The sequence below is a fragment of the Mesoplodon mirus genome (assembly GCF_964341445.2).
Source record: "Mesoplodon mirus genome assembly, chromosome: 16".
Lineage (NCBI taxonomy): Eukaryota > Metazoa > Chordata > Mammalia > Artiodactyla > Ziphiidae > Mesoplodon > Mesoplodon mirus.
Window position 1 is genome coordinate 35,541,856 of NC_138992.1, and position 25,531 is coordinate 35,567,386.

Below are 25,531 nucleotides of genomic sequence, written 5' to 3' on the forward strand. Positions count from 1 at the left end.
AGACCATACTTTAAAAGCTACTATTCTAATGGCTGTTCTTCCACTACAGCTATTTTAGGTAAAAAGAAATTTAGGAATGAACAGTTACAAAGACATCTGTAGGAACATGCCTGAAGAGGTAGATAGGAACGGTTTAGTTTACGGCATTAACATACTTAGGCTTAAATGATTTGTTATAACATTTTCTTTAAAATAAGGCAACAAACCAGAAATGTTCACAATCTCCAATGGCTCTTGAAACTTTTAAACTCTACTTAATATAAATCTTCAACATTATGCAGTTTTAGATGTTAACAAGTCATTGTCATCTCCCTCTCCCCTTTTCTGTGACTTACCAGGCACTTTTTGCGCTGCTTTGATATTAAGGCTTCCATTGAGGGTTGATAAAGATGCTAACAGGCACGGTTTATTAGGATGGGGGACAGTTTCCATGGAGACCACAATCTGAGTAGTATGAACAGAAATTTTTTGAAAGCAGGAAACCGTTCTCCACACATTTTCTTGAAATGGAATCTTTTGTGCTCCATCACCATGAACTCTAAGCTTAGACAACTTTCCACGGTAACATTTGGAGGCTGGAAGCTCATCCTTATTCAGCATGGTGTCTGACAGGGCTGAGGTCTCTTTGCTGTGTGCACTTTTTATCTTCTTTAAAAAATGGTTTATCTGATCCAGCTTGGTAAAACTCAGGTTTGCTTTCAAAGGCTTTGATATATCCAAGTTGATGTCTGCTATAGAATTGAAAAGGATAAGAAAATTACTGAAGCTCTCCTATTGAAAATAAGCCTTTACTTCCCTGTCAAGCTCCTATTTCAGTTTCCCAACGCCTGTACTGTGGACTCATTAGGATGTCAGATGTTATAATTCTTTTACTTACCACCTAACCTTTCCATGCAGTTACTTGAAGGAACAGTTTCCCTGGACTACTTACATGCCTACATTCCTGTCTCAATCCATGTGACTGTCTGTCTGTTCCTGACAGAGCAAAGGCCACACACGGACATCTACCTCTGCCCTCCCACTCTGAGGTAAAATTAAGCAGCCTTTCCAGTTTGTTAATGAACTGACATTCTTTCTTCCGGGGTTAAAAGGGCTTCCTTTAGTACCCAGCACAATGTTTGACACGAATACTGGTATTAATAAATACTTGTCCAACTGATTAACTGAAGTAGCCTCCCCTACCACTCTCTGATAAAGTATATGCATTTGTTTCCCCTCTGTGACCCACTAAAACCCAGAAGAGTCCCTATATCTTTCCTTAGACTCTGCATTGATAAAGTTTCAAATACCTCATCCAATGTAAGACTGAGATTTCTTAAAATCCAGTTTACATGTATCATCCACTGGATGTTGTCCTTATTTGCCACTTACTCACTTAGTCACCTGACATTAAAACTAACTAGGCCCTATCATTTCTGTTTTTGCCTTCTCACTTCTGTTTTTATTATCAATAAGATATAAGACTGTAAGGGTTGTCAAGGCAGAGCATGCCATTCATGTTTATACCCAGTGCCTGGCACAGTGTGTTTCTCATATGTATGTGTTCAATAAATGGTTGAGTTTAACTGAACCTAACAAGTATTCTTTTCACTGGAGCCTGATGTAATACAAGACATAATCACAGATGAAGCTAGGAAGAGCAAAGTTATAAAGCAGATTAAGTTAATATTCTGTCTGTTTTCAATAGGAGGACCTCTTCTCATCTTCCTCAGACGTCAGCACCTTAGAGTTTCCTCCTGGCTACCCAGGCTCGCTCAGGGTACCATCCCTTTTAAGTGTGCCTTTCCTGGTGTGTCTTTAATCAGGCTAAGCAAACTCTGAGAGTCCTGCTTCTAGCCAGTTGTCCACTGGAAAGGGTCAGACATCTGAGTCACCCTTCTGCAATACTAAAATGTTCCCTGCTCCCTACATTCAGTTAAACAGGAAAACAACACCCTAATTTAAAGGAATTATGTTTTTTAACATCTTTATTGACATATTAACTCATATCATACAATTTACCTATTTAAAGTACACAATTCAATGGTTCTTAGTATACTCACAAGATTGTGTAATCATCACCACTATCTAATTCCAGAACATTATTACCACCACCAGGGGAAAAAAAAATTCCCTTGTCACTTAGTGGTCCCTACCCATTCCCCACTTCCAGCACTCAGGCAACCAGTAAACTAATTTCTGTCTCTATAGATTTGCCTATTCTGGGCACTTCATATAAATGGAATCACATAAAATCAGGCTTTTTGTGTCTGGTTTCTTTCAGTTAACATAGCAAAAGTTTTTAAGGTTCGTTTGTGTTGAATCATGTATCACCAGTATGTCATTCCTTTTTATGGCTGAATAATACTCCATCATATGGATATACTACATTTAGTTTATCCATTATCAGTTTATGCACATTTGGGTTGTTTCCACTTTTTGGCTATTATGGATACTGGTATGAACATTCATGTGCAAATTTTTTTGTGAACATGTTTTCAATTCTTTTAGGTATCTACCTAGAAGTAGAATTGCTGGGTCATATTTGATTACAGCAATCCTAGTGGGCATGAAGTGGTAACCCATTGCGATTTTGATGTGTATTTCCCTAAAGATTAATGATGTTGAGCATTAATGTTATTGGCTATGTGTATATGTTCTTGGGAGAAATGTCTATTCATACCCTTTGATCATTTTTAAATTGGGTTATTTGTCTTTTTATTAAATAGCATGAGTCTTTTATATTGATATATTCTGGATACAAGTCCGTATGAGACAGAGGATTTGCAAGTATTTTCTCCCATTCTGTGGACTGTCTTTTCAGTTTTTTGGATGGTATGATTTGCAGCATGAAAGTTTTTAAGTTTTGTGAAGTCCAACAGATCTATTATTATGTTTGTGCTTTTGGTGTCATATCCAAAAACCATTGCTTAGGGGGCTTCCCTGGTGGCACAGTGGTTAAGAATCTGCCTGCCAATCCAGGGGACATGGGTTTGAGCCCTGGCCCAGGAAGATCCCACATGCCACGAAGCAACTAAGCCCATGTGCCACAACTACTCAGCCTGTGCTCTAGAGCCCGTGAGCCACAACTACTGAAGCCCGTGTGCTTAGAGCCCGTGCTCCGCAACAAGAGAAGCCACCGCCACAAGAAGCCCGTGCAACGCAACGAAGAGTAGTCCCCGCTCGCCGCAACTAGAGAGAGCCCGTGCACAGCAACAAAGACCCAAAAATAAACAAATAAAATAAATTTATAAAACAAAGCAAAACAAAAACATTGCTAACCCAAGGTCACAAAGATTTACAGTTATGCATTCTTTTACAAGTTTTATAGTTTTACCTCTTACATTTAGGTCTATGATTGCTCTTGGATTAACTTTTGTGCTTTGTGTGGTAGGGGTCCAACTTAATTTTTTTTTGCATGCAGAAATCCAGTTATACCAGCACCATTTTTGAAAGGAATTTTTTTTGACTTGTAGAATTTGGGGTACTCAAAGCGGCTGGTGGGCAAATATTTTAGGGAAATTGGATGATTCAAATGATTCATACACTGTCCAGCTCTGCCTGCAAATTCTTTTATGAGGGCTTCGAAATTCTGTGGCCTCACAGAAAATAACACCACCTTTTACCACAGTGAAAAAAACAAACAATCTTAACAGATGATAGCAACAACAGGAAAACAAAACAAAGCTAAAGCAGAAAGAAGACTCAGATATTGGGGCCAGAAGCTATTTGCTTTTGCCTGGATTCATAACATGAGATTTAAACTAAGCGTCAGAAGTAGCCATAGAAACAGTTTACTGACCTACTCAGGAAGTTGCCCAAATATCCGCCTATACTAACTGCTGAGCCTAAGGGATCCCTTTTCCCTGATTGTAAACTGGCAAAACATCCACCGGATGGTATATATGAGAGTTGTTGACTACTATTTCAATATGGATCCTTGTATCTCAGGTATGGTAGTCCCAGTGACACAGCAAACAAACAAACAAAAAAATAAAAAAAAAACTATACCTCTGCTTATCTAACTTGTCCTTTGAGACTCAGTCCTTGAGTCTCAAAGACTCCAGGAAGTCTTTCTTGACCCCTGAGGCCGAGTGAGGTGTCTCTCATCCACTGCTTTCAGAATGTCCTGTGTACTGTATCATCATCAGGTACCTATTCATATTATTTTTATAGTTACTGCTTAGGTATCTGTCATAGTCCAGCTAACTGTGAACTCCTGAACAATAAGGACTGTTCTACATCTTAATATTCTGAGTGCCAAAACTACTGTTTGGTCCAAAGGAAGTACAAAATAAACATTTTATGATGTAGTGAAGGAAGAAAAATGAATGAAATTTTCCTTCCTACTGAACTCCCACAGGCTCATCAAATCACTTCATCCAGAACAATCCATTACCTCCTCTCACACATGCTACATTCCCTGTCTCAGTTAATGACTCTAATCTACCAACTGGCTCAAATAAAAAATCTGACTTTTTGACTCATTTCATTCCCTCTTTTCCTGGTCCAAACCCACTCAGTGATTCAGTTCTGTCAATTTTACTTCCAAAATATTGCTTGAATCCAATCTCCTTCTCTCGAGCATTCCAGCTACTCCCCAGGTTTTCCCTCCATGCCTTTGATATTGCTCAGCTAATATAAAGCCTCCTAAAAGGTTTCTCTGTCTAGACCTATTCCTGTTAATCCAGTCTCCAGAATAATTTCCAAATGATTTGTTTCTAATGTGATCCTGATTGGCTCACTATTGCTTAAAACTCTTTAATGGCTCTTCTTTACCTATGGGATAAAAGATGAAGCTCCTTAGAATGGAAAAAAAGGTCTTGCCTTTCCTTATCTGCAGCGGTTGCCCACCTCAAATATTAAAGCTCCAGAAATATCAAAGAGTTTATAGAGCCCACTCTCCCCAGCCCATGTTATGTCATACCACAAGACCTTTGATCATGTTTCTCCTTTGTCTAATATACCTTTTCTTTGCCTAATCTTCAGAATGCATAATCTTCAGAATACTGCTCAGCACATTCTCCAAGAAGTAGTAGTTCCACAAAGCTGGCCCGGCATAAGTATCTTTTTATGAGATTATGTCTCTCACCAATAAAGAAGATCCTTGAGTGTACATTTTTCACCTTTAATACTTAGCATTGGGCCTCAAACTCAGCATGAAGTACATGTTTGGTCACTTCATGTTGGAGCACCCTGAAGCTTTCTAATGTGGTTCTGTGGTAGGCAGAATTCTGAAGATGACCCCCTTCTCCCAAGATTCCTCTCCCCTGGTTATTGAATCAAATACTAATCTAGGTACTGCTATGCTGAAAGGGATTTTATAGGTGTAAAAATCCCAGGTAACAGAGATTATCTGGTGGGCCTGATCTATTATACAGGCCCTTTAAAAAGTACATGAAAGAGGCAGAAGGGGAAGTCGGAAAGCTTTGAAACGTGAGAAGGGGTCTATGATATGTCATTGCTGCTTTGAGGATGTTAGGGGTCATGTGAGAAGGAATGGGCACCCTAAAGCTGAGGGAAGGAAGCACTGGACAGCTGCTAACAAGGAATTAGGGACGTGAGTCCTATGACGACAGGAACTGGATTATGCAAACAAATGGAATGAGTTTGTAAGTCGATTCTTCCCTGGAGCCTCTAGATTAGAGCCCAACCCAACTGACACCTTGATTTTGGCCTTGTAAGATTCTGAGCAGAGAATACAGCTAAACCCAACTGGACTTCTGACCTGCAGAATTGAGATAATAAATTTGTATTGCTAAAAGCCACTACATTTGTGGTAATTTGTTATGCATCAATAAAAAACTAATACAACTCCACATGCATATTTACCCACATAATATTTCCTATTTCTAATGTTATCATAAATGAAGTTTCAAGGCCTAGGAATGTTTGTCCTAGCTTCTTTCACCTTTTCCCCCCAGAGCAAAAATATCTAATATACTTTGCTCTTCTCTTTGTTAGTTGCCAATTCCCTCTCTTTAAAGATTACTTCAGGGTTCCAGGAAAGATGGAGCCCTGTCTCTCCCACTTTATACAGCTATAATATCTGGAGAGATTACAGCTAAAAAACCTATACAGAGGGCTTCCCTGGTGGCACAGTGGTTAAGAATCCATCTGCCAATACAGGGGACATGGGTTCGAGCCCTGGTCCGGGAAGATATCACATGCCACAGAGCAACTAAGCCCATGTGCCGCAACTACTGAGCCTGCACTGTAGAGCCCATGCTCCACAACAAGAGAAGCCACCGCAGTGAGAAGCCCATGCACTGCAACAAAGAGCAGCCCCTGCTCGCCACAACTAGAGAAAGCCTGCAGGCAGCAACAAAGACCCAATGTAGCCAAAAATAATAAATAAATTAAATAAATTTTAAAAAAAGCACGAAGCTTAATTTTTTAAAAAAAGCAAACAACAAAAAAAACCTACACAGAGCAGTTATTTGAGGATTTTGAAAAGTAAATGGTAACAGGTAGACTGGGGAAGATGACTAGATTTCAAAATACCACCAAAAGGTAGTGAGTTTCTCATTTTTCTTCTGATATTCCATAGCCTGGGGCAGCCCAAAACCTGGAGGTGGGCATCAGGTGTGGATAGAGGGAGTAGTAGGGGAAACCCTCTATTTCTGGCTTCAGTAATGGGAAGGGAATTCCTAATGCCCACAGGGACTAAGAAAAATGCCTCATTTTTTCCTTCTTTTTCTTGTACCACAGAAAATAGGAGACAATACTCCTAAATTCATTTTATGAAGCCATCATTACTGATACCAAAACTAGACAAAGACAGTAAAAGAAAACTACAGACCAATATCCCTAAAAAACAGAGACATAAAAATCCTCCAAATAAATTTAAAAAAAATCAAGTAACATAAGAAACTAATAATATACCACAACCAAGAGGGGTTTATTCTGGGACTACAAGGTTGGTTCAATATTAGAAAATCAATCAAAGTAATGGTACTACCAGTTTACAAAACAAAAAAAAAATGATCATATCAATTGATGCAGAAAAAGCTTCTGAAAAACCAATATCCATTTATGATAAGAACTCTTAGCAAACTGTCAATAGATGGAAACTTCCTAAACCTAATAAAGTTCACAGATGAAAAACCTATATTAATGTCATACTTAATCATGAAGGATTGAATGCTTTTCCCCTAAGATCAGAAACAAGGTAATGATATTCATTCTCACTACTAATACTCTATATTTAATATTAGAGATCACAACCAGCTCAGTAAGGCAAGAAAAAGAAATAAAAGGCATGAAGATTGGAAAGAAAGACATAAAATGATGTCGATTCACAGATGACATGGTTGTCCAGGTAGAAAACTCCATGAAATCTTCGGAAAAGCTCCTAGAATTACTAAGTGAACTTGACAAGATTTTAGAATACAAGACCACTACACAAAAATCAGTTGAGTTTCTACAAACCAGCAATATGCAGTTGGAGTAAAATTTAAACAAAAAATAACATTTATAAAAGCTCCAAATAAAATAAATACTTAGGTATAAATCTGATAAAACTCGTACAGAATCTATATGTTGAAAAACTATTAAAGACCTAAGTAAATGGAGAGATACACTGTATACATAATATATTCATGGATTGGAAGACTCAAAATAGTAAAGATATAAAATCTCTCCCAATTGATCTACAGATTTAACACAATTCCAATAAAAACTCCAGCAGTATTTATTGTAGATATAGAAAAGCTGATTCTAAAATGTATACAGGAAAGCAAAGGAACTAGAATAGCTAAAACACTTTTGAAATAGAAGAATGACACTGGAGGACTTACACTACCTAATTTTAAGACTTGCTATGAAGTTACTATGATCAATACAGTATAATTCTGGAGAAGTTATATACATGTATATCAGTGGAACAGAACAGAGAATCCAGATTATAGAGGCCAACCAAATATTGTGAAATGATTTTTTTTTTTTTTTTTGCGGTACGCGGGCCCCTCACTGCTGCGGCCTCTCCCGTTGCGGAGCACAGGCCCCAGAAGCGCAGGCCCAGCGGCCATGGCTCAAGGGCCCAGCCGCTCCGCGGCATGCGGGACCCTCCCAGACCGGGGCACGAACCCGCGTCCCCTGCATCAGCAGGCAGACTCCCAACCACCGCGCCACCAGGGAAGCCCTGAAATGATTTTATTTTAAACTGCAAAGGCAGTTCAATGAGGAGAGTTTTATCAGCAAATGGTGTCATACATCCTCATGCCCTGCCCCCACAAAAAGAAAGAAAAAAGTTGAACTCAACATTATACTTTATCCATAATTAACTAAAAATGAATCATAGATCTGAATATAAAATGTAAAATATAAAACATCTTAAGATGAAAACATAGTAGAAAATCTATGAGTACTGAAGTTAGGCAGAATTCTTATATACAGTACCAAAAAAAGCATGATTCATTTGAAAAAGCTTCACACTAAAAACTTTTGCTCTGTAAAAAGTAGTATTAAGAGAATGAAAGGACAAGTTATGCACTGGGAGAGAATATTTGCAAGTCACATGTCTGACAAAAGACTTGTATCCGGAATATACAAAAAACTTTCAAATTCAACAATAAGAAACAAACAGGCTAATTTTAAAATAAGCAAAAGACTTGAATAGACACTTTACCAAAAGGATATATGAATGGCAGATAAGCACATATAAAGACATATGACATCACTAGTAATCAGAAAAGTGCAAATAGAAATGACTATGAACCACCTATTAGAATGGCTAAAATAAAAAATACTGATAACACAAACTGCCAGAGAGGATATGGAACTAGTGGGACTCTCATACATTGCTGTGGGAATGTCAAATGATACAGGCTATTTGGAAACATTTCAGTAATTTCTTATGACTTATACGACCCACCAATCCCACACCTAGGTATTTATCATAGAGGAATGAAACTTACAATCACGCAACAACTTATACACAAATGTTTAAAGTGGCTCTATTCATAATCACCAAAATTGGAAACAACTTATATGTCCTTCAATGGATGAATTCTTAAACTATGGTACATCTATAAAATGGAATATACACAAATGTTTAAAGTGGCTCTATTCATAATCACCAAAATTGGAAACAACTTATATGTCCTTCAATGGATGAATTCTTAAACTATGGTACATCTATAAAATGGAATACTACTCAGCAATAAAAAGGAATGTATTGATACTACTGATAGATACAACAACTTTACTGAATCTCAAGGGCAGTATGTGAGTGAAAGAAGCCAGTCTGGAAAGGTTGCCTGCTGTATGATTACATTTGTATGACATTCTCAAAAAGGTAAAACAAATAAACAAAAACCCTAAAGTGATGGAGAGCAGTAATTATCATAGATTAGGATTTAGGGGGAGGTGTGATTACAAAGGAATACCATGAGAGTTTTTTAAGATGGTAGAACTGTTCTGTATCTTGACTGTGATAGTGGTTACACGAATCTATTCATCTGTTAGAATTCACAGAACTGTGTGCCAACGAAGGACAGTTTTACTGCACATTAATTTAAAAAATAAAAAAGAAACAAAAGTATTTCAATGACTTTGTCATATGCATGACAGGACCATTTTTTCCACTCCATTTATTTTTTACCCTCACATGTGTTTTTCAAAAGACTAAAGGGTTGGAATGTGTCCTTATGTGTAGGGGAAGCCCACTTTAGGCCTAAGTGTTAACCAACTCTGTACTGGGTATGTTTTTCAGGTTTCCTTTACACTCTCCATGGCCCCTCCAACAAGGAAGTAGAACACTTATGCTAATACCTTTAACTGTGAGATCAGGATGGCCTTTCTGCAAAAGGTGAAAAAGATGGAATGCTATTCCTAAAGGTTATGGAAGCCATAGGACAATTCCTGATCTTACTAATACAAAACAGTGTGGCAGATGAAAATTGGAGGCTTTAATTTAACAGCTGTCTAGAGTCAGTTAAACAAATAAAACTCAAAAGCAAAGGTCAGTTTGGCACCATCCAAAGTAGTTTATTGATGTACCTTGCATCTGTGGAATACCTGAATAAACAACGAATCATCACAAATTGAGGAGGTGGACTTTGGGAGCAACGGTATATATATATTTTTCCCTATTTCTCTTTTTGTGTGTGTGTATATGTATGCTTCTGTGTGTGATTTGATGTATAGCTGTGCGTTTACCATTTGTCCTAGGGTTCTCTCTGTCCGTTTCTTTTTTTTTTTTTTTAGTATAGTTTTAAGTGCTTGTTATCATTGGTGGATTTGTTTTCTGGTTTGGTTGCTCTCTTCTTTTGTTCTTTTTTAAATTATTTTTTTAAAATTATTTTTTTAAAAATTATTTTTTATTTTAATAACTTTATTTTATTTTATTTTACCTTCTTCTCTCTTTCTTTTTTTTCATCCCTTTTATTCTGAGCTGTGTGGATGACAGGTTCTTGGTGCTCCAGCCAGGTGTCAGGGTTGTGCCTCTGAGGTGGGAGAGCCAAGTTCAGGACACTGGTCCACAAGAGACCTCCCAGCTCCACATAATATCAAATGGTGAAAATCTCCCAGAGATCTCCATCTCAATCCCAAGACCCAGCTCCACTCAACGACCAGCAAGCTCCAATGCTGGACACCCTATGACAAACAACTAGCAAGACAGGAACACAACACTATCCATTAGCAGAGAGGCTGCCTAAAATCATAAAAAGGCCACAGACACCACAAAACACACCACCAGACGTGGACCTGCCCACCAGAAAGACAAGATCCAGCCTCAACCACCAGAACATAGGCACTAGTCCCCAACACCAGGAAGCCTACACAACCAAGTGAACCAAACTTAGCCACTGGGGACAGACACCAAAAACAACAGAAACTACGAACTGCAGCCTGTAGAAAGTAGACCCCAAACACAGAAAGTTAAGCAAAATGAGAAGACAGAGAAACACACAGCAGATGAAGGAGCAAGGTAAAAACCCACCAGACCTAACAAATGAAGAGGAAGTAGGTGGTCTACATGAAGAAGAATTCAGAATAATGAGAGTAAAGATGATCCAAAATCTTGGAAATAGAATGGAGAAAATACAAGAAACATTTAACAAGGAACTACAAGAACTAAAGAGCAAACAAACAGTGATGAACAACACAATAAATGAAATTAAAAATTCTCTAGAAGGGATCAATAGCAGAAAAACTGAGGCAGAAGAACGAATAAGTGACCTGGAGGATAAAATAGTGGAAATAAGTACTATAGAGCAGAATAAAGAAAAAAAAAAGAAAAGAATTGAGGACAGTCTCAGAAACCTCTGGGACAACACTAAATGCACCAAAATTTGAATTATAGGGGTCCCAGAAGAAGAAGAGAAAAAGAGAGGGACTGAGAAAATATTTGAGAAGATTGTAGTTGAAAACTTCCCTAATATGGGAAAGGAAATAGTTAATCAAGTCCAGGAAGCACAGAGAGTCCCACACAGGATACATCTAAGGAGAAACACACCAAGACACATATTAATCAAACTATCAAAAATTGAACACAAAGACAAAATATTAAAAGCAGCAAGGGAAAAACAACAAATAACATACAAAGGAATCCCCATAAGGTTAACAGCTGATCATTCAGCAGAAACTCTGCAAGTCAGAAGGGAGTGGCAGGACATATTTAAAGTGATTAAGGGGAAAAACCTACAAACAAGATTACTTTACCCAGCAAGGATCTCATTCAGATTCAACGGAGAAATTAAAACTTTTACAGACAAGCAAAAGCTAAAGAGAATTCAGCACCACCAAACCAAATTTACAACAAATTCGAAAGGAACTTCTCTAGGCAGGAAACACAAGAGAAGGAAAAGACCTGTGATAACAAACCCAAAACAATTAAGAAAATGATAATAGGAACATACATATCGATAATTACCTTAAATGTAAATGGATTAAATGCTCAAACCGAAAGACGTAGACTGGCTGAATGGATACAAAAACAAGACCCGTATATATGCTGTCTATAAGAGACCCACTTCAGACCGAGGGACACATACAGACTGAAAGTGACGGGATGCAAAAAGATATTCCATGCTAATGGAAATCAAAAGACAGCTTGAGTAGCAGTTCTCATATGAGACAAAACAGACTTTAAAACAAAGACTATTACAAGAGACAAAGAAGGACACTACATAATTTTCAAGGGATCAATCCAAGAAGAAGTTATAACAATTGTAAACATTTAGGCACCCAACATAGGAGCACCTCAATACATAAGGCAAATACTAACAGCCATAAAAGAGGAAACTGACAGTAACAAAATCATAGTACAGGACTGTAACACCCTACTTTCACCAATGGACAGATCATCCAAAATGAAAATAAATAAGGAAACCCAAGCTTTAAATGATACATTAAACAAGATGGACTTAAATGATATTTATAGGACATTCCATCCAAAAATAACAGAATACACTTTTTTCTCAAGTACTCATGGAACATTCTCCAGGATATATCATATCTTGGGTCACAAATCAAGCCTTGGTAAATTTAAGAAAATTGAAATCATATCAAATATCTTTTCCAACCACAATGCTATGAGACTAGATATCAATTACAGGAAAAAATTTGTAAAAAATACAAATACATAGAGGCTAAACAATCCACTACTTAATAACCAAGATATCAGTGAAGAAATCAAAGTAGAAATCAAAAAATACCTTGAAACAAATGACAATGAAACCACGATGACCCAAACCTATGGGATGCAGCAAAAGCAGTTCTAAGAGGGAAGTTTATAGCAATACAGTCCTACCTTAAGAAACAAGAAACATCTCAAATAAACCACCTAACCCTACACCTAAAGCAATTAGAGAAAGAAGAACAAAAAATGCCCAACATTAGCAGAAGGAAAGAAATCATAAAGATCAGATCAGAAAAAAATGAAAAAGAAATGAAGGAAACTATAGCAAAGATAAATAAAACTAAAACCTGGTTATTTGAGAAGATACACAAAATTGATAACCATTAGCCAGACTCATCAAGAAAAAAATGGAAGAGACTCAAACCAATAGAATTAGAAATGAAAAAGGAGAAGTAACAACTGACAACACAGAAATACAAAAGATCATGAGAGATTACTACAAGCAACTCTATGCCAATAAAATGGACAACCTGGAAGAAATGGACAAATTCTCAGAAAAGCACAACCTTCCGAGACTGAACGGGGAAGAAATAGAAAATATGAAAAGACCAATCACAAGCACTGAAATTGAAACTGTGAGTAAAAATCTTGCAAGAAACAAAAGCCCAGGACCAGATGGCTTAACAGGCGAATTGTATCAAACATTTAAAGAAGAGCAAACACCCATCCTTCTCAAACTCTTCCAAAATATAGCAGGGGGAGGAACACTCCTAAACTCGTTCTATGAGGCCATTATCACCCTGATACCAAAATCAGGCAAAGACGTCACAAAGAAAGAAAACTACAGGCCAATATCACTGATGAGCATAGATGCAAAAATCCTCAACAAAATACTAGCAAACAGAATCCAACAGCACATTCAAAGGATCATACACCATGATCAAGTGGGGCTTATCCCAGGAATGCAAGGATTCTTCAATATATGCGAATCAATCAGTGTGATACACCATATTAACAAATTGAAGGAGAAAAACCATGTGATCATCTCAAGAGATGCAGAGAAAGCTTTCAACAAAATTCAACACCAATTTATATTAAAAACCCTCCAGAAAGTAGGCATAGAGAGGACTTACCTCAACGTAATAAAGGCCATATATGACAAACCCACAACCAACATCATCCTCAGTGGTGAAAAACTGAAACCATTTCCACTGAATCAGGAACAAGACAAGTTTGCCCACTCTCACCACTAGTATTCAACATAGTTTTGGAAGCTTTAGCCACAGCATTCAGAGAAGAAAAAGAAATAAAAGGAATCCACATTGGAAAAGAAGAAGTAAAGCTGTCACTGTTTGCAGATGACATGATACTCTACATAGAGAATCCTAAAGATGCTACCAGAAAATTCCTAGAGCTAATCACTTAATTTGGTAAAGTAGCAGGATACAAAATTAATGCACAGAAATCTCTTGCATTCCTATACACTAATGATGAAGAATCTGAAAGTGAAATTAAGAAAACACACCCATTTACCATTGCAACAAAAAGAATAAAATATGTAAGAATAAACCTACCTACGGAGACAAAAGACCTGTATGCAGAAAATATAAGACAGTGATGAAAGAAATTAAAGATGATACAAATAGATGGAGAGATATACCATGTTGTTGGATTGGAAGAATCAACATTGTGAAAATGACTATACTACACAAAGCAATCTACAGGTTCAGAGTAATCCCTCCCAAACTATCACTGGCATTTTTCATAGAACTAGAACAAAAAATTTCACAATTTGAATGGAAACAAAAAAGATCCCGAGGAGCAAAAGCAATCTTGAGAAAGAAAAACGGAGCTGGAGGAATCAGGTTCCATTACTTCAGACTATACTACAAAGCTACAGTAATCAAAACAGTATGGTACTGGCACAAAAACAGAAATATAAATCAATGGAACAGGATAGAAAGCCGAGAGATAAACCCACGCACATATGGTCACCTTATCTTTGATAAAGGAGGCAAGAATATACAGTGGAGAATAGACAGCCTCTTCAATAAGTGGTGCTGGGAAAACTGGACAGCTATATGTAAAAGAATGAAATCAGAACACTCCCTAACACCATACACAAAAATAAACCTAAAATGGATCAAAGACCTAAACGTAAGGCCAGCCACTATAAAACTCTTAGAGGAAAACATAGGCAGAACACTCAATGACATAAATCTCAGCAGGATCGTTTTTGACCCACATCCTAAAGAAATGGAAATAAAAACAAAAAGAAACAAATGGGACCTAATGAAACTTCAAAGCTTTCGTACAGCAAAGAAAACCATAAGTAAGATGAAAAGAGAACCCTCAGAATGGGAGAAAATATTTGCAAATGAAGCAATTGACAAAGGATTAATCTCCAAAATTTACAAGCAGCACATGCAGCTCAATATCAAAAAAACAAACAACCCAATCCAAAAATGGGCAGAAGACCTAAATAGACATTTCTCCAAAGAAGATAGACACATTGCCAACAAACACATGAAAGAATGCTCAACATCATTAATCGTTAGACAAATGCAAATCAAAACAACAATGAAATAGAACCTCACACTAGTCAGAATGGCCATCATCAAAAAATCTACAAACAATAAATGCTGGAGAGGGTATGGAGAAAGGGAACCCTCTTGCACTGTTGATGGGAATGTAAATTGATACAGCCACTATGGAAAACAGTATGGAGGCTCCTTCAAAAACTAAAAACAGAACTATCATACGACCCAGCAATCCCCCTACTGGGCATACACCCTGAGAAAACCATAATTCAAAAAGAGTCATGTACCACAATGTTCAATGCAGCTCTATTTACAATAGCCAGGACATGGAAGCAACCTAAGTGTCCATCAACAGATGAATGGATAAAGAAGATGTGGCACATATATACAACAGAATAAAACTCAGCCATAAAAGGAAATGAAATTGAGTTATTTGTAGTGAGGTGGATGGACCTAGAGTCTGTCATACAGAGTGAAGTATGTCAAAAAGAGAAAAACAAATACCGTATGCTAACACATATATACAGAATCTAAAAAAAAAAAAAAAAAAGGTCCTGAACAATCTAGGGGCAAGACGGGAATAAAGATGCAGACCTACTAGAGAATGGACTTGAGGATATGGGGAGGGTGAAGGGTAAGTTGGGAGAAAGTGAGAGAGTGGCACGGACATATATACACTACCAAATGTAAAACAGATAGGTAGTGGGAAGCAGCCGCATAGCACAGGGAGATCAGCTCGGTGCTTTGTGACCACCTAGAGGGGTGAGATAGGGAGGGTGGGAGGGAGGGAGATGAAAGAGGGAAGAGATATGGGGATATATGTATATGCGTAACTGATTCACTTTGTTATAAAGCTGAAACTAACATACCACTGTAAAGCAAATATACTCCAATAAAGATGTTAAAAAAATAATAAAGTAGTTTAATTAGGAGAGAGAATATATTCTTTCATGTGACTTGGTTCTACAAAATAAATTTTAAAAGAAGGTTTTTATCAGTAGAAGTCAAATGCTGATAATTCAGAAAAAGAAATGTGTACTAAAATCTAATTATATTTGTGAATTTCAACTATGAATCTATTTGAGCTATATTATCTATCTTATTCTACTAAATATAACTTCTTTGAAAAGTCTGAAATCAGAAAGATCAATTTCCCAAAGCAACATCAAGAACAGCCCAAAATATTTATTCAGTACGAGTTTAATAGCTCAAAATGGAGATGACAAATATATAACTACTTAAAATTGCCTGTCTTGTTCTATGTTTTTTTTGTTGTTGTTGTTGTTGTTTTTTGTGGTACGTGGGCCTCTCACCGTTGTGGCCTCTCCCGTTGCAGAGCACAGGCTCTGGACGCCCAGGCTCAGTGGCCATGGCTCACGGGCCCAGCTGCTCCACGGCACGTGGGATCCTTCCAGACCGGGGCACGAACCCATGTCCCCTGTATCGGCAGGTGGACCCTCAACCACTGCGCCAGCAGGAAAGCCCTTGTTCTATCTTTTAAGTCATGAATCTCTATTAGGTCACTAGTTTATATATAACAATTAACGAGGACTGAACAAATTTTAGGAATAAGAAAATCTGAAGCAGTACCTTGTATCTCTGTCTCTCATGTAGTTTGGTCCAAAAGTGTCAGTGTGATTTTAAACTTTAATAACTTCAGAAGAATAAAATGCTACAGGATAATTTTTAAAAATCATTTTGAAGTTTAATTATTTACATTTCTTATATATTTCTTTTGTTTAGTGAATCGAAATGTAAATTTTTAATGTTAATTTTTTGTGGGCTGGTTTCTGAATGACTCTTTCCTAAAACAGTGGATTGATAAAGGAGGGCTTCTTATTTGGACACTTTGATCACTTGATCTATCTTTCCTGTGTGGTTAAGTCAAAATGTTATGTGTGCATGAAAACTTCATTCTTTGAGTGATTTTAAACCTAGGAGTACAAATGCAATCTCTCAGTCACTGAACAGCAGCAGATATAAGTTTTTAGAAAGTTCAAAAATCTAGTAGAGCTATATATATAGCACAATACAGGTGTTACGTTAACTTTCTATAAGAAATAAGTTGATATTTAAAACATTTAAATAATTTACCTTTTAAATGGTTTCTGTATGTTTGTTTGCATACAGTGCAACCTCTGTGCATGGTGCCCTCCACTAGGCTACAAGTCCCCCACTCCCACCCCCTGAGAGCTTGAGTGTTGAGCAACATTCCTTGCAAGACACAGCCTATGTTTACACAGAGAGACTGGGGCAGTCCTGTTTGGGCAAGTCAGGTCAAGAGCCCAAAAAGCAGAGCTGAAATGAGGCTATACTGTAATATTAGGTATCCTTTCAAAGTACCAGGTCCACAAAGAGATATGCAGCACGCACCAGAATGAGAAACACCACAAATGCAACAGCACCCTTTATTGCTGTGTAAAGTCCATCAGCATGTGTGAATCCTTCAATTAAAATCATGAAGTCACTGTTACATCTGATAATTCAACAAATTTGTATTGTTACTTTTATTCCCCAGTGTCTCTAGACTTTTACATCCTTGAGTTAGTCAGGTACTTTTTTTTTTTTTTTTTGCGGTACGCGGGCCTCTCACTGTTGTGGCCTCTCCCGTTGCGGAGCACAGGCTCTGGACGCGCAGGCTCAGCGGCCATGGCTCACGGGTCTAGCCACTCCACGGCATGTGAGGTCTTCCCGGACCGGGGCATGAACCTGTGTCCCCTGCATCAGCAGGCGGACTCTCAACCACTGCGCCACCAGGGGAGCCCTAGTCAGGTACTTTTTGGGGTAGAAAATTACTGAATTTATTGTAAATATTTGTAGTTTCAAAATTATAGGAAAATTATTTTCACCAATTACTTTTACAAATGTGAAAATTATGCAAACAAATTTGGCATTTGTAAACATAAAAGAATAAAAATAAAAATTGAGTATTTTCTGGTCTTCTTTCATACTTTTAAAAACTGATGAAAAACATTAACCTCATTATTAAGATGAAAACATTAAAGAAATGGACTACAAAAGTTTTATTCAACAGAAACAGTGGGAGCTATATAAAATGATGTTTTACAAGAATTGGAAATAGAACTGGATAAAGAACCAGGCATAGATGGCTCATGTGGATTTTTTTTTTTTAATTAATTTATTTAGGGCTGTGTTGGGTCTTTGTTTCTGTGCGAGGGCCTTCTCCAGTTGTGGCAAGTGGGGGCCACCCTTCATCACGGTGCGCGGGCCTCTCACTATCGCGGCCTCTCCCGTTGCGGAGCACAGGCTCCAGACGCGCAGGCTCAGCAGCTGTGGCTCACGGGCCCAGCTGCTCCGCGGCATGTGGGATCCTCCCAGACCAGGGCTCGAACCCATGTCCCCTGCACCAGCAGGTAGACTCTCAACCACTGCGCCACCAGGGAAGCCCGCTCATGTGGATTTTATTCCAATTATTATCAGATTCTTGTTTTAAAGTGTTTAGAATTTTTTTCATAATCCTCAATGAACTTTAATAAATGGATTACTTTCAATGTTTAGATTTTAAGAATGTGTAGTAATAGAGAATCTCCCAGCTGAGTCATCTATTTCTCTGCCAAATCTAATTTCTCACCATCCCCAGAACACATTCTATATCTTTAAGTTACCAAGTAAACCCATGCCTGTCAATTATTAGACTCTAATTACCCTTCAAAACTTTCTGAACAGCTACCAGGAAACAGAATGATGGAATGATTATTGAGTTAAAAGGAGATTAGACAAATACAAATAAATTACACTTATTTTATGCTCCCATCACCCTAAGAGATGACTTAATAGTGAAAGGAAAAGAATCATATTGTAATAATGAAATCAGAGAGGGAATTCAAGCCCCAGAGGTGATTCCCCTAAGTTTATGTTAATGCACACCTTGTGAGGGACCAAACACCAACTGGAAAAGTTTCCTGAAAACTGTTCCAGCTATTTTCTCATTTAAAATGTTCCAACTTTACTTGACCCATTAGTCATCATATTATTTACATTTATGAAGTATTTTGAAATCTACTACCAAAAACCCAATGGATTCAATATGGCTTGTTATACCCAAATCATAACATTTGTGAAAGAAAAATTCTTTGTTAAGTGCTTCTTTCTTTGGAATTTTATTTGTAAAAGACAATTTTTCTTTTTTTAAGACAAGCAAGCCTTGCTAGGAAAACAATCAGTGGCCATGGTGCCAGACACAGGAATGATGGTGTTCCCACCCCCCACCATAGAAGGGTAAATACAAATCGAAGACCAAATTTATAATCAAACTTGACTTTATGTGTTACAGTAACTCTAATAAAAATATTTTTTATTATTAGGTCATAGTACATTTTTTTCTCTTATTCAGCAATTTAAATTCAGATTTTTGTTACAGTGTCAAAGTAAAGGTATTCATGATGATAGTGGACAGTGGAGACTGAGTATTCACAGGTGTGAGAGTCAGAAAACTTGGAAAGCTGCCCTTGACAATGAGAACAGGTTTTCACTGAAGGTGTGAAGTATAAAGACCTCAGTGGCGGCAGACATAACTGTGTCAATTAACAATGGTACACCAAATGGAACTGGTTGTAGGCTGTCCCATGCACTGCTAAGGAGGCTCAGAGACATGGACTGACACATGCACTTGCCTTGGTCAGCCAGCAGCAGTTCATGGTGCTTAACACTTGGAATTGGGCATAATTACTCACGTACGTATTCTTATAATCAAGCATTGACTTTTTTTGACTACACTGTCCTACCAAAATAAATCACAACGTAAAAGTTTTGATTATAGGGTAAATGAATTGGTTTTCTAAAATGAATGTATTGAACTGAACTCATCTAAATGAGCTTCTCTCCCTCTAAGCAGTTATCACAAAAGACTAAGTACATTCCATTACTCCAAATTGTGGCAGCGTTTTTGGTGCCCATTTCCTTTTTTTTTTCTTCCTATTCTCAATGATGGCATATACTCATCCTTGGAGACAGCATATCTGATTTTTGGGAACAGCCAAATGTTTTGAGACAAGGGAGCAAGGATTTCAGACTAAGGGAAGATTAAAAGCATAGAGAAGCCAATTTATAGAGACTACTACTGGCAATGAGGAGACAATTTGAGCATCACTAAAAATAATGAATTCAGAATAATAGCAAAAAACAACTAAATGGCCACCACTGGAATACTGAGAAAAGTAACTCGTTTTTCCCCAGTTTTATTGACGTATGATTGACAAATAAAATTGTAAGATATTTAAAGTGTACATTGTGATGATTTGACATACACATACATCATGAAAAAATTCCGCCCATCAGAAAACTAACTTATTTTTTTAAATGGGTAAATAAAGGGAAAGGATTTATCCTACCTTTCTTAGGTGAACAATACTACTAAGTAACCAAATATTAGATGAGGAAATGTTTCTCTTTATAGAAATATTCCAGCTACTATGTGAAAAAAGAATGCTAGAATTAAAATATTACTGTTTGCAACCTCCAATGAATTTAGGCATTAAGCATCAATGGCTATTAACATCACAAAAAGAAACCTTCAGACACTATATGCCTCCTGATGGAACAATATAAAACCTTTTACAAAATAGTCTTGCTAAAAAATAAATAAATAAAATTAGCAAACTTGAATCAGATTAAGCCAACTACTAGTTTATATGTAGGAAATATAGAGAACAAGGGCAGACAAAATACAAATTGTGGTAAACTCTACATGATAAATGATCTGGTTTCTTCAATATATATGAATCATGCTCCCTGACTTCAGACTATATTACAAAACTACAGTAATCAAAACAGTATGGTACTGACACAAAAACAGACACATAGATCAATGGAACAGGATAGAAAGCCCAGAAATAAACCCATGCACTTATGGTCAATCTATAACACAGGAGGCAAGAATATACAGTGGAGAAAAGACAGTCTGTTTAATAAGTGGTACTGGGAAAACTGGACAGCTATGTAGAAGAATGAAATTAGAACATTCTCTAACACCATATACAAAAATATACTCAAAATGGATTACAGATCTAACTGTAAGACTGGATACTATAAAACTCTTAGAGGAAAACATAGGCAGAACACTCTTTTACATAAATCACAGCAATGTTTTTTGGATCCATCTCCTAGAGTAATGGAAACAAAAGCAAAAATAAACAAATGGGACCTAATTAAATGTAAAAGCTTTTGCACAGCAAAGGAAACCATAAACAAAATGAAAAAAACAACCCATGGAATGGGAGAAAATATTTGTAGACAATGTGACCAATAAGGGCTTAACTTCCAAAATATACAAACAGCTCATACAGCTCAGTATCTAAAAAAAAAACAATAAACAAACCCAATAAAAAAATAGGCAGAAGACCTAAATAGACATTTCTCCAAAGAAGGCATACAGATGGCTGACAAACACATGAAAAGATGCTCAATACTGCTAATTATTAGAGAAATGCAAATCCAAACTACAATGAGGTACCACCTCACACCACTCAGTATAGCCATCATCAAAAAGTCTACAAATAATAAACGCTGGAGAGGGTGTGAAGAAAAGGTGACCCTCCTACATTGCTGGTGGGAATGTAAATTGGTGCAGCTACTATGGAGAACAGGATGGAGGTTCCTAAAAACCTAAAAATAGTTACCATATGATCCAGCAATCCCATTCCTGAGCATATATACAGAAAAGATGAAAACTCTAATTCAAAAAGATACATGCATCCCAATGCTCATAGCAGCACTATTTACAATAGCCAAGACATGGAAGCAACCTGAATGTCCATGGACAGATAAATGGATAAAGAAGATGTGGTATATAAATATATACTACATACACAATGGAATAATACTCAGCCATAAAAATCAGTGAAACAATGCCATTTGCAGCAACATGGATGGAACTAGAGATGATCATATTAAGTGAAGTCAGACAGACAAAGACAAATATCATATGATATTACTTATATGTGGAATCTAAAAAGAATTATATAAATGAACTTATTTACAAAACAGAAATAGACTCACAGACCTAGAAAACAAACTTATGGTTATCAAAGGGGAAAGTAGTGGGGGGATAAATTGGGAATATGGATTAACTGATACACACTACTATAAATAAAATAGATAAACAATGAGGACCTACTGTATAGCACAGGGAACTATTGATATATTCAGTATCTTGTAATAACATATAATGGAAAAGAATCTGAAAAAAGAATATATTAAAAAATATATATAACTGAATCACTTTGCTGTATATCTGAAACACTGAATATCAACTATACCTCAAGAAAAATAAATAAATAAATAAATTGCAAGAAATGAAAAAGAGAGGAGGAAACCTAGTGATGAAAAGAAATTTGAAACACATAACCAATAGCCATGCATAGACCTTATCTGGCTCCAGGTTTAAAAAAAAAAAAAACACAAACAAAAACCATACATGCACACAAACACCCACACGCACTATGATATTCATGAGATAATTAGAAATTTGATGATACTGAAGAATTATTCTCTTTAGGTTTGATAAGCATCGCAGTTATGTTTTTAAAGGTTCTTATCTTTATAGATACAAACAGAAATATTACAGGTGATATAATATGATCATGGGATTTGCTTCAAAATAACACAGGTGAGGAAGTAGATAGGGGTATATAAGAAACAATATATTGGCCATAAGTTGACAATTGTTTAAGCAGGAGGTTCTATATACTATTCAGTCTACTTTCGTATATATTTTAAATTTTCATAATAAAAAGTTTTAAAAAGGCATAGAGATGAGAATGACTATAGCATATGAAGAAATCGTATTGGAGGATGATTTCAAACCACTGAAATCATCTCTCTTCTCTCTCTTTTCTCTTCAACTTCAACAGATGACTTTGCTCCTAGCTTCAAGGAGAAAGTTAAAGCCATTAAACTTCCTTCAATTTCCTGCTACCAAACTGGAAAACTACCTGCATATGCCATTTTCCTTTCCTTCCTTAATTTGTTAGGTAACACCAGTTCTTTCACATGTATATTGGATTCTTCTCCTTCATTCTTTCTAAGGAACCCACCTTTATCTTTTTTTTTTAGTTTATCCAATTCTTCTCTCCACTGGATTCTTCTGGGTGATATTTAAACATGAGAAAATTCAAGACTCTTTCATCATAAAAATAAAACCCAAAACCATGATACAAAATGCCCCTTCATTTATAAAAACTATAAATGGAGTATAACCTTTAAAAATTGTGAATCACCATATTGTACACCTGTAACTTATGTAATGTTGTACATTCAACTACACTTCAATTTTGGGGGGATATATTTATTTATTTATTTTTGGCTGTGTTGGGTCTTCGTTGCTGTGCGCGGGCTTTCTCTAGTTGCGGTGAGTGGGGGCTACTCTTTGCTGCAGTGCATGGGCTTCTCACTGCGGTGGCTTCTCTTTTTGCGGAGCATGGGCTCTAGGCGCATGGGCTTCAGCAGGTGCAGTGCATGGGCTCGGTAGTTGTGGCTTGCAGGCTCTAGAGCACAGGCTCAGTAGTTGGTGGCACATGGGCTTAGTTGCTCTGCGGGATGTGGGATATTCCTGGACCAGGGCTCGAATCTATGTCCTCTGCATTGGCAGGTGGATTCTTAACCACTGTGCCACCAGGGAAGTCCCATTTGGACAATTTTTTAAAAAGGAAAAACCAAGACGAAACAAAATGCCCCTTCATATTCTATCCTTATACTTCTTCTTCACAACCAAACTTCTTGGAAAAGTTATACTCTCTGCTTCCACTCCTCAATGCATTCTAGACTAGGGTCCATCCAAGTTAATCCAATGGGGTGAAGGGATAATATTTGTAGTCACAATGTCTATAAATCCATTAGCTATTTTCAATTTCTCATCTTTCTGTATCTTGTATCACTACTTCACATTGTCTAGTACTTCTACACTCTTTTCCCTTGGCTTCTTTGATAAAACACTCTCCAAATTTTCCTCTTAGCCCTCAGTTTCCTTTCAAGGCTCCTCCTTTTCCTCTTAGACAGTGAATACTGATTGGACTTCTTCAATATGAAGTCTTAGGCTCTTTTCTCTACTTCCTCTCTACTTTTTCCCTGAGTATTTTCATCCAGGCCTGTGGCTTGAATTAGCATCTATATCCCCCAAACTCCAAAACATCCAATCCTTTATCACTAGTCTTAGTCCTTCTTGTGAGCTCCAGATATGTAAGTACAATTACCAGAAACTCAGCATATCCAAGGCAAAACTCATGATCTCCCCCTACTCTCATACACATAACAAACAAACAAAATATAGCTCTTTTCAAGCATTTTCTATATCAGTAAATAGGATTACCACCAGCTTGGGATGCCATACCAAAATACCACAAACTGCGATACTTAAACAACAGAAATTTATTTTCTCACAGTTTAGAGCTGGAATTCTGAGATCGGGGAATGAGCTGAGGTTGGTTTCTGCTGAAGACTGTCTTCCTGTATTGCATGGCTGCTTTATCACTGTGTCCTCACATGGCAAAGAGAGAGAGAGAGAAAGACAGCAAGCTCTCTGGTGCACTAATCCCACCATGAGGGTCCGATCCTCATGACCTCATCTAAATGTAATTATCTCCCAAAGGCCCCATCACAGTGGGGACTAGAGCTTCAACATATGAATTTTGTGGGGACACAATTCAGTCCACAGCACCATATTCATTCAGTTAGATCAGCTAGGAACCCATAAGTCATGCTTAATCTCTCTTACCCTCCATCCCCTCTATTCCATTACCAGTCTATGGATTTTCCCTCCCTAATATCTACCAAATCTTTCACTTTTCTCCATGTCTATTACCATTCCTTGATCCAACTTACCATTATCTCTCACTAGTACTACTGCAATACTCTCCTAATTGGTTGCCTGCCCCTATTCTAGCTCTGCTTATCTATTCTCCATTGTGCAACTAGAATCATCTTTTCAAAATGCATATATAACCATATCAATAAACACACATACCTCCTCCCTCCCCCATCACATACATGTCCAGCTTAAAGTTCTTCAATGGTTTCCCGGTGCTCTAAAGATAAAACCCCTCAAATCCCTTATTATGGTCAACAAGGCCTGGCCTCTGTCTCTCTCTACAGCCTCGTTTCCTCCTACTGTTCCCTCCCTCTGCCCTTTTATCATTTCCTTCAGTGTGCCATGATTCCCTTCCCCACAGGGTCTTCTGCATACATACTGTCAGAAAGATGCCCTCTCCTCCATGTCTTTGGTTAACTCCTTTTCATTCAAGTGTCTGAACTCAGCTCAGAGAAGCTTCCCTAAATCTCCACTCTTTTATAAATCCATAGAAGTTCATGATACTTATATTAGGTTGTAATTATATATTATTCAGTGTGACTACTTGGTAATCAAAGCCTGTCTTTTCTACTACATGGTGTGCATTTCTTGAGAGAAGAGATT

The 25,531-nt window shown here is 37.2% G+C and overlaps 1 protein-coding gene across 9 annotated transcripts in view; it reads right to left on the bottom strand.

Moving 5' to 3' along the window:
- Positions 1-25,531, bottom strand: part of VPS13B (vacuolar protein sorting 13 homolog B) — a 791,361-nt gene that overhangs the window by 190,188 nt on the left and 575,642 nt on the right. For all 9 annotated transcript variants that reach the window (XM_082600778.1, XM_082600779.1, XM_082600780.1 and 6 more), the window contains one exon: positions 336-731. In XM_082600778.1, the coding sequence (XP_082456904.1) occupies positions 336-731 (396 nt within the window). The remainder of the gene's footprint in view (positions 1-335; positions 732-25,531) is intronic.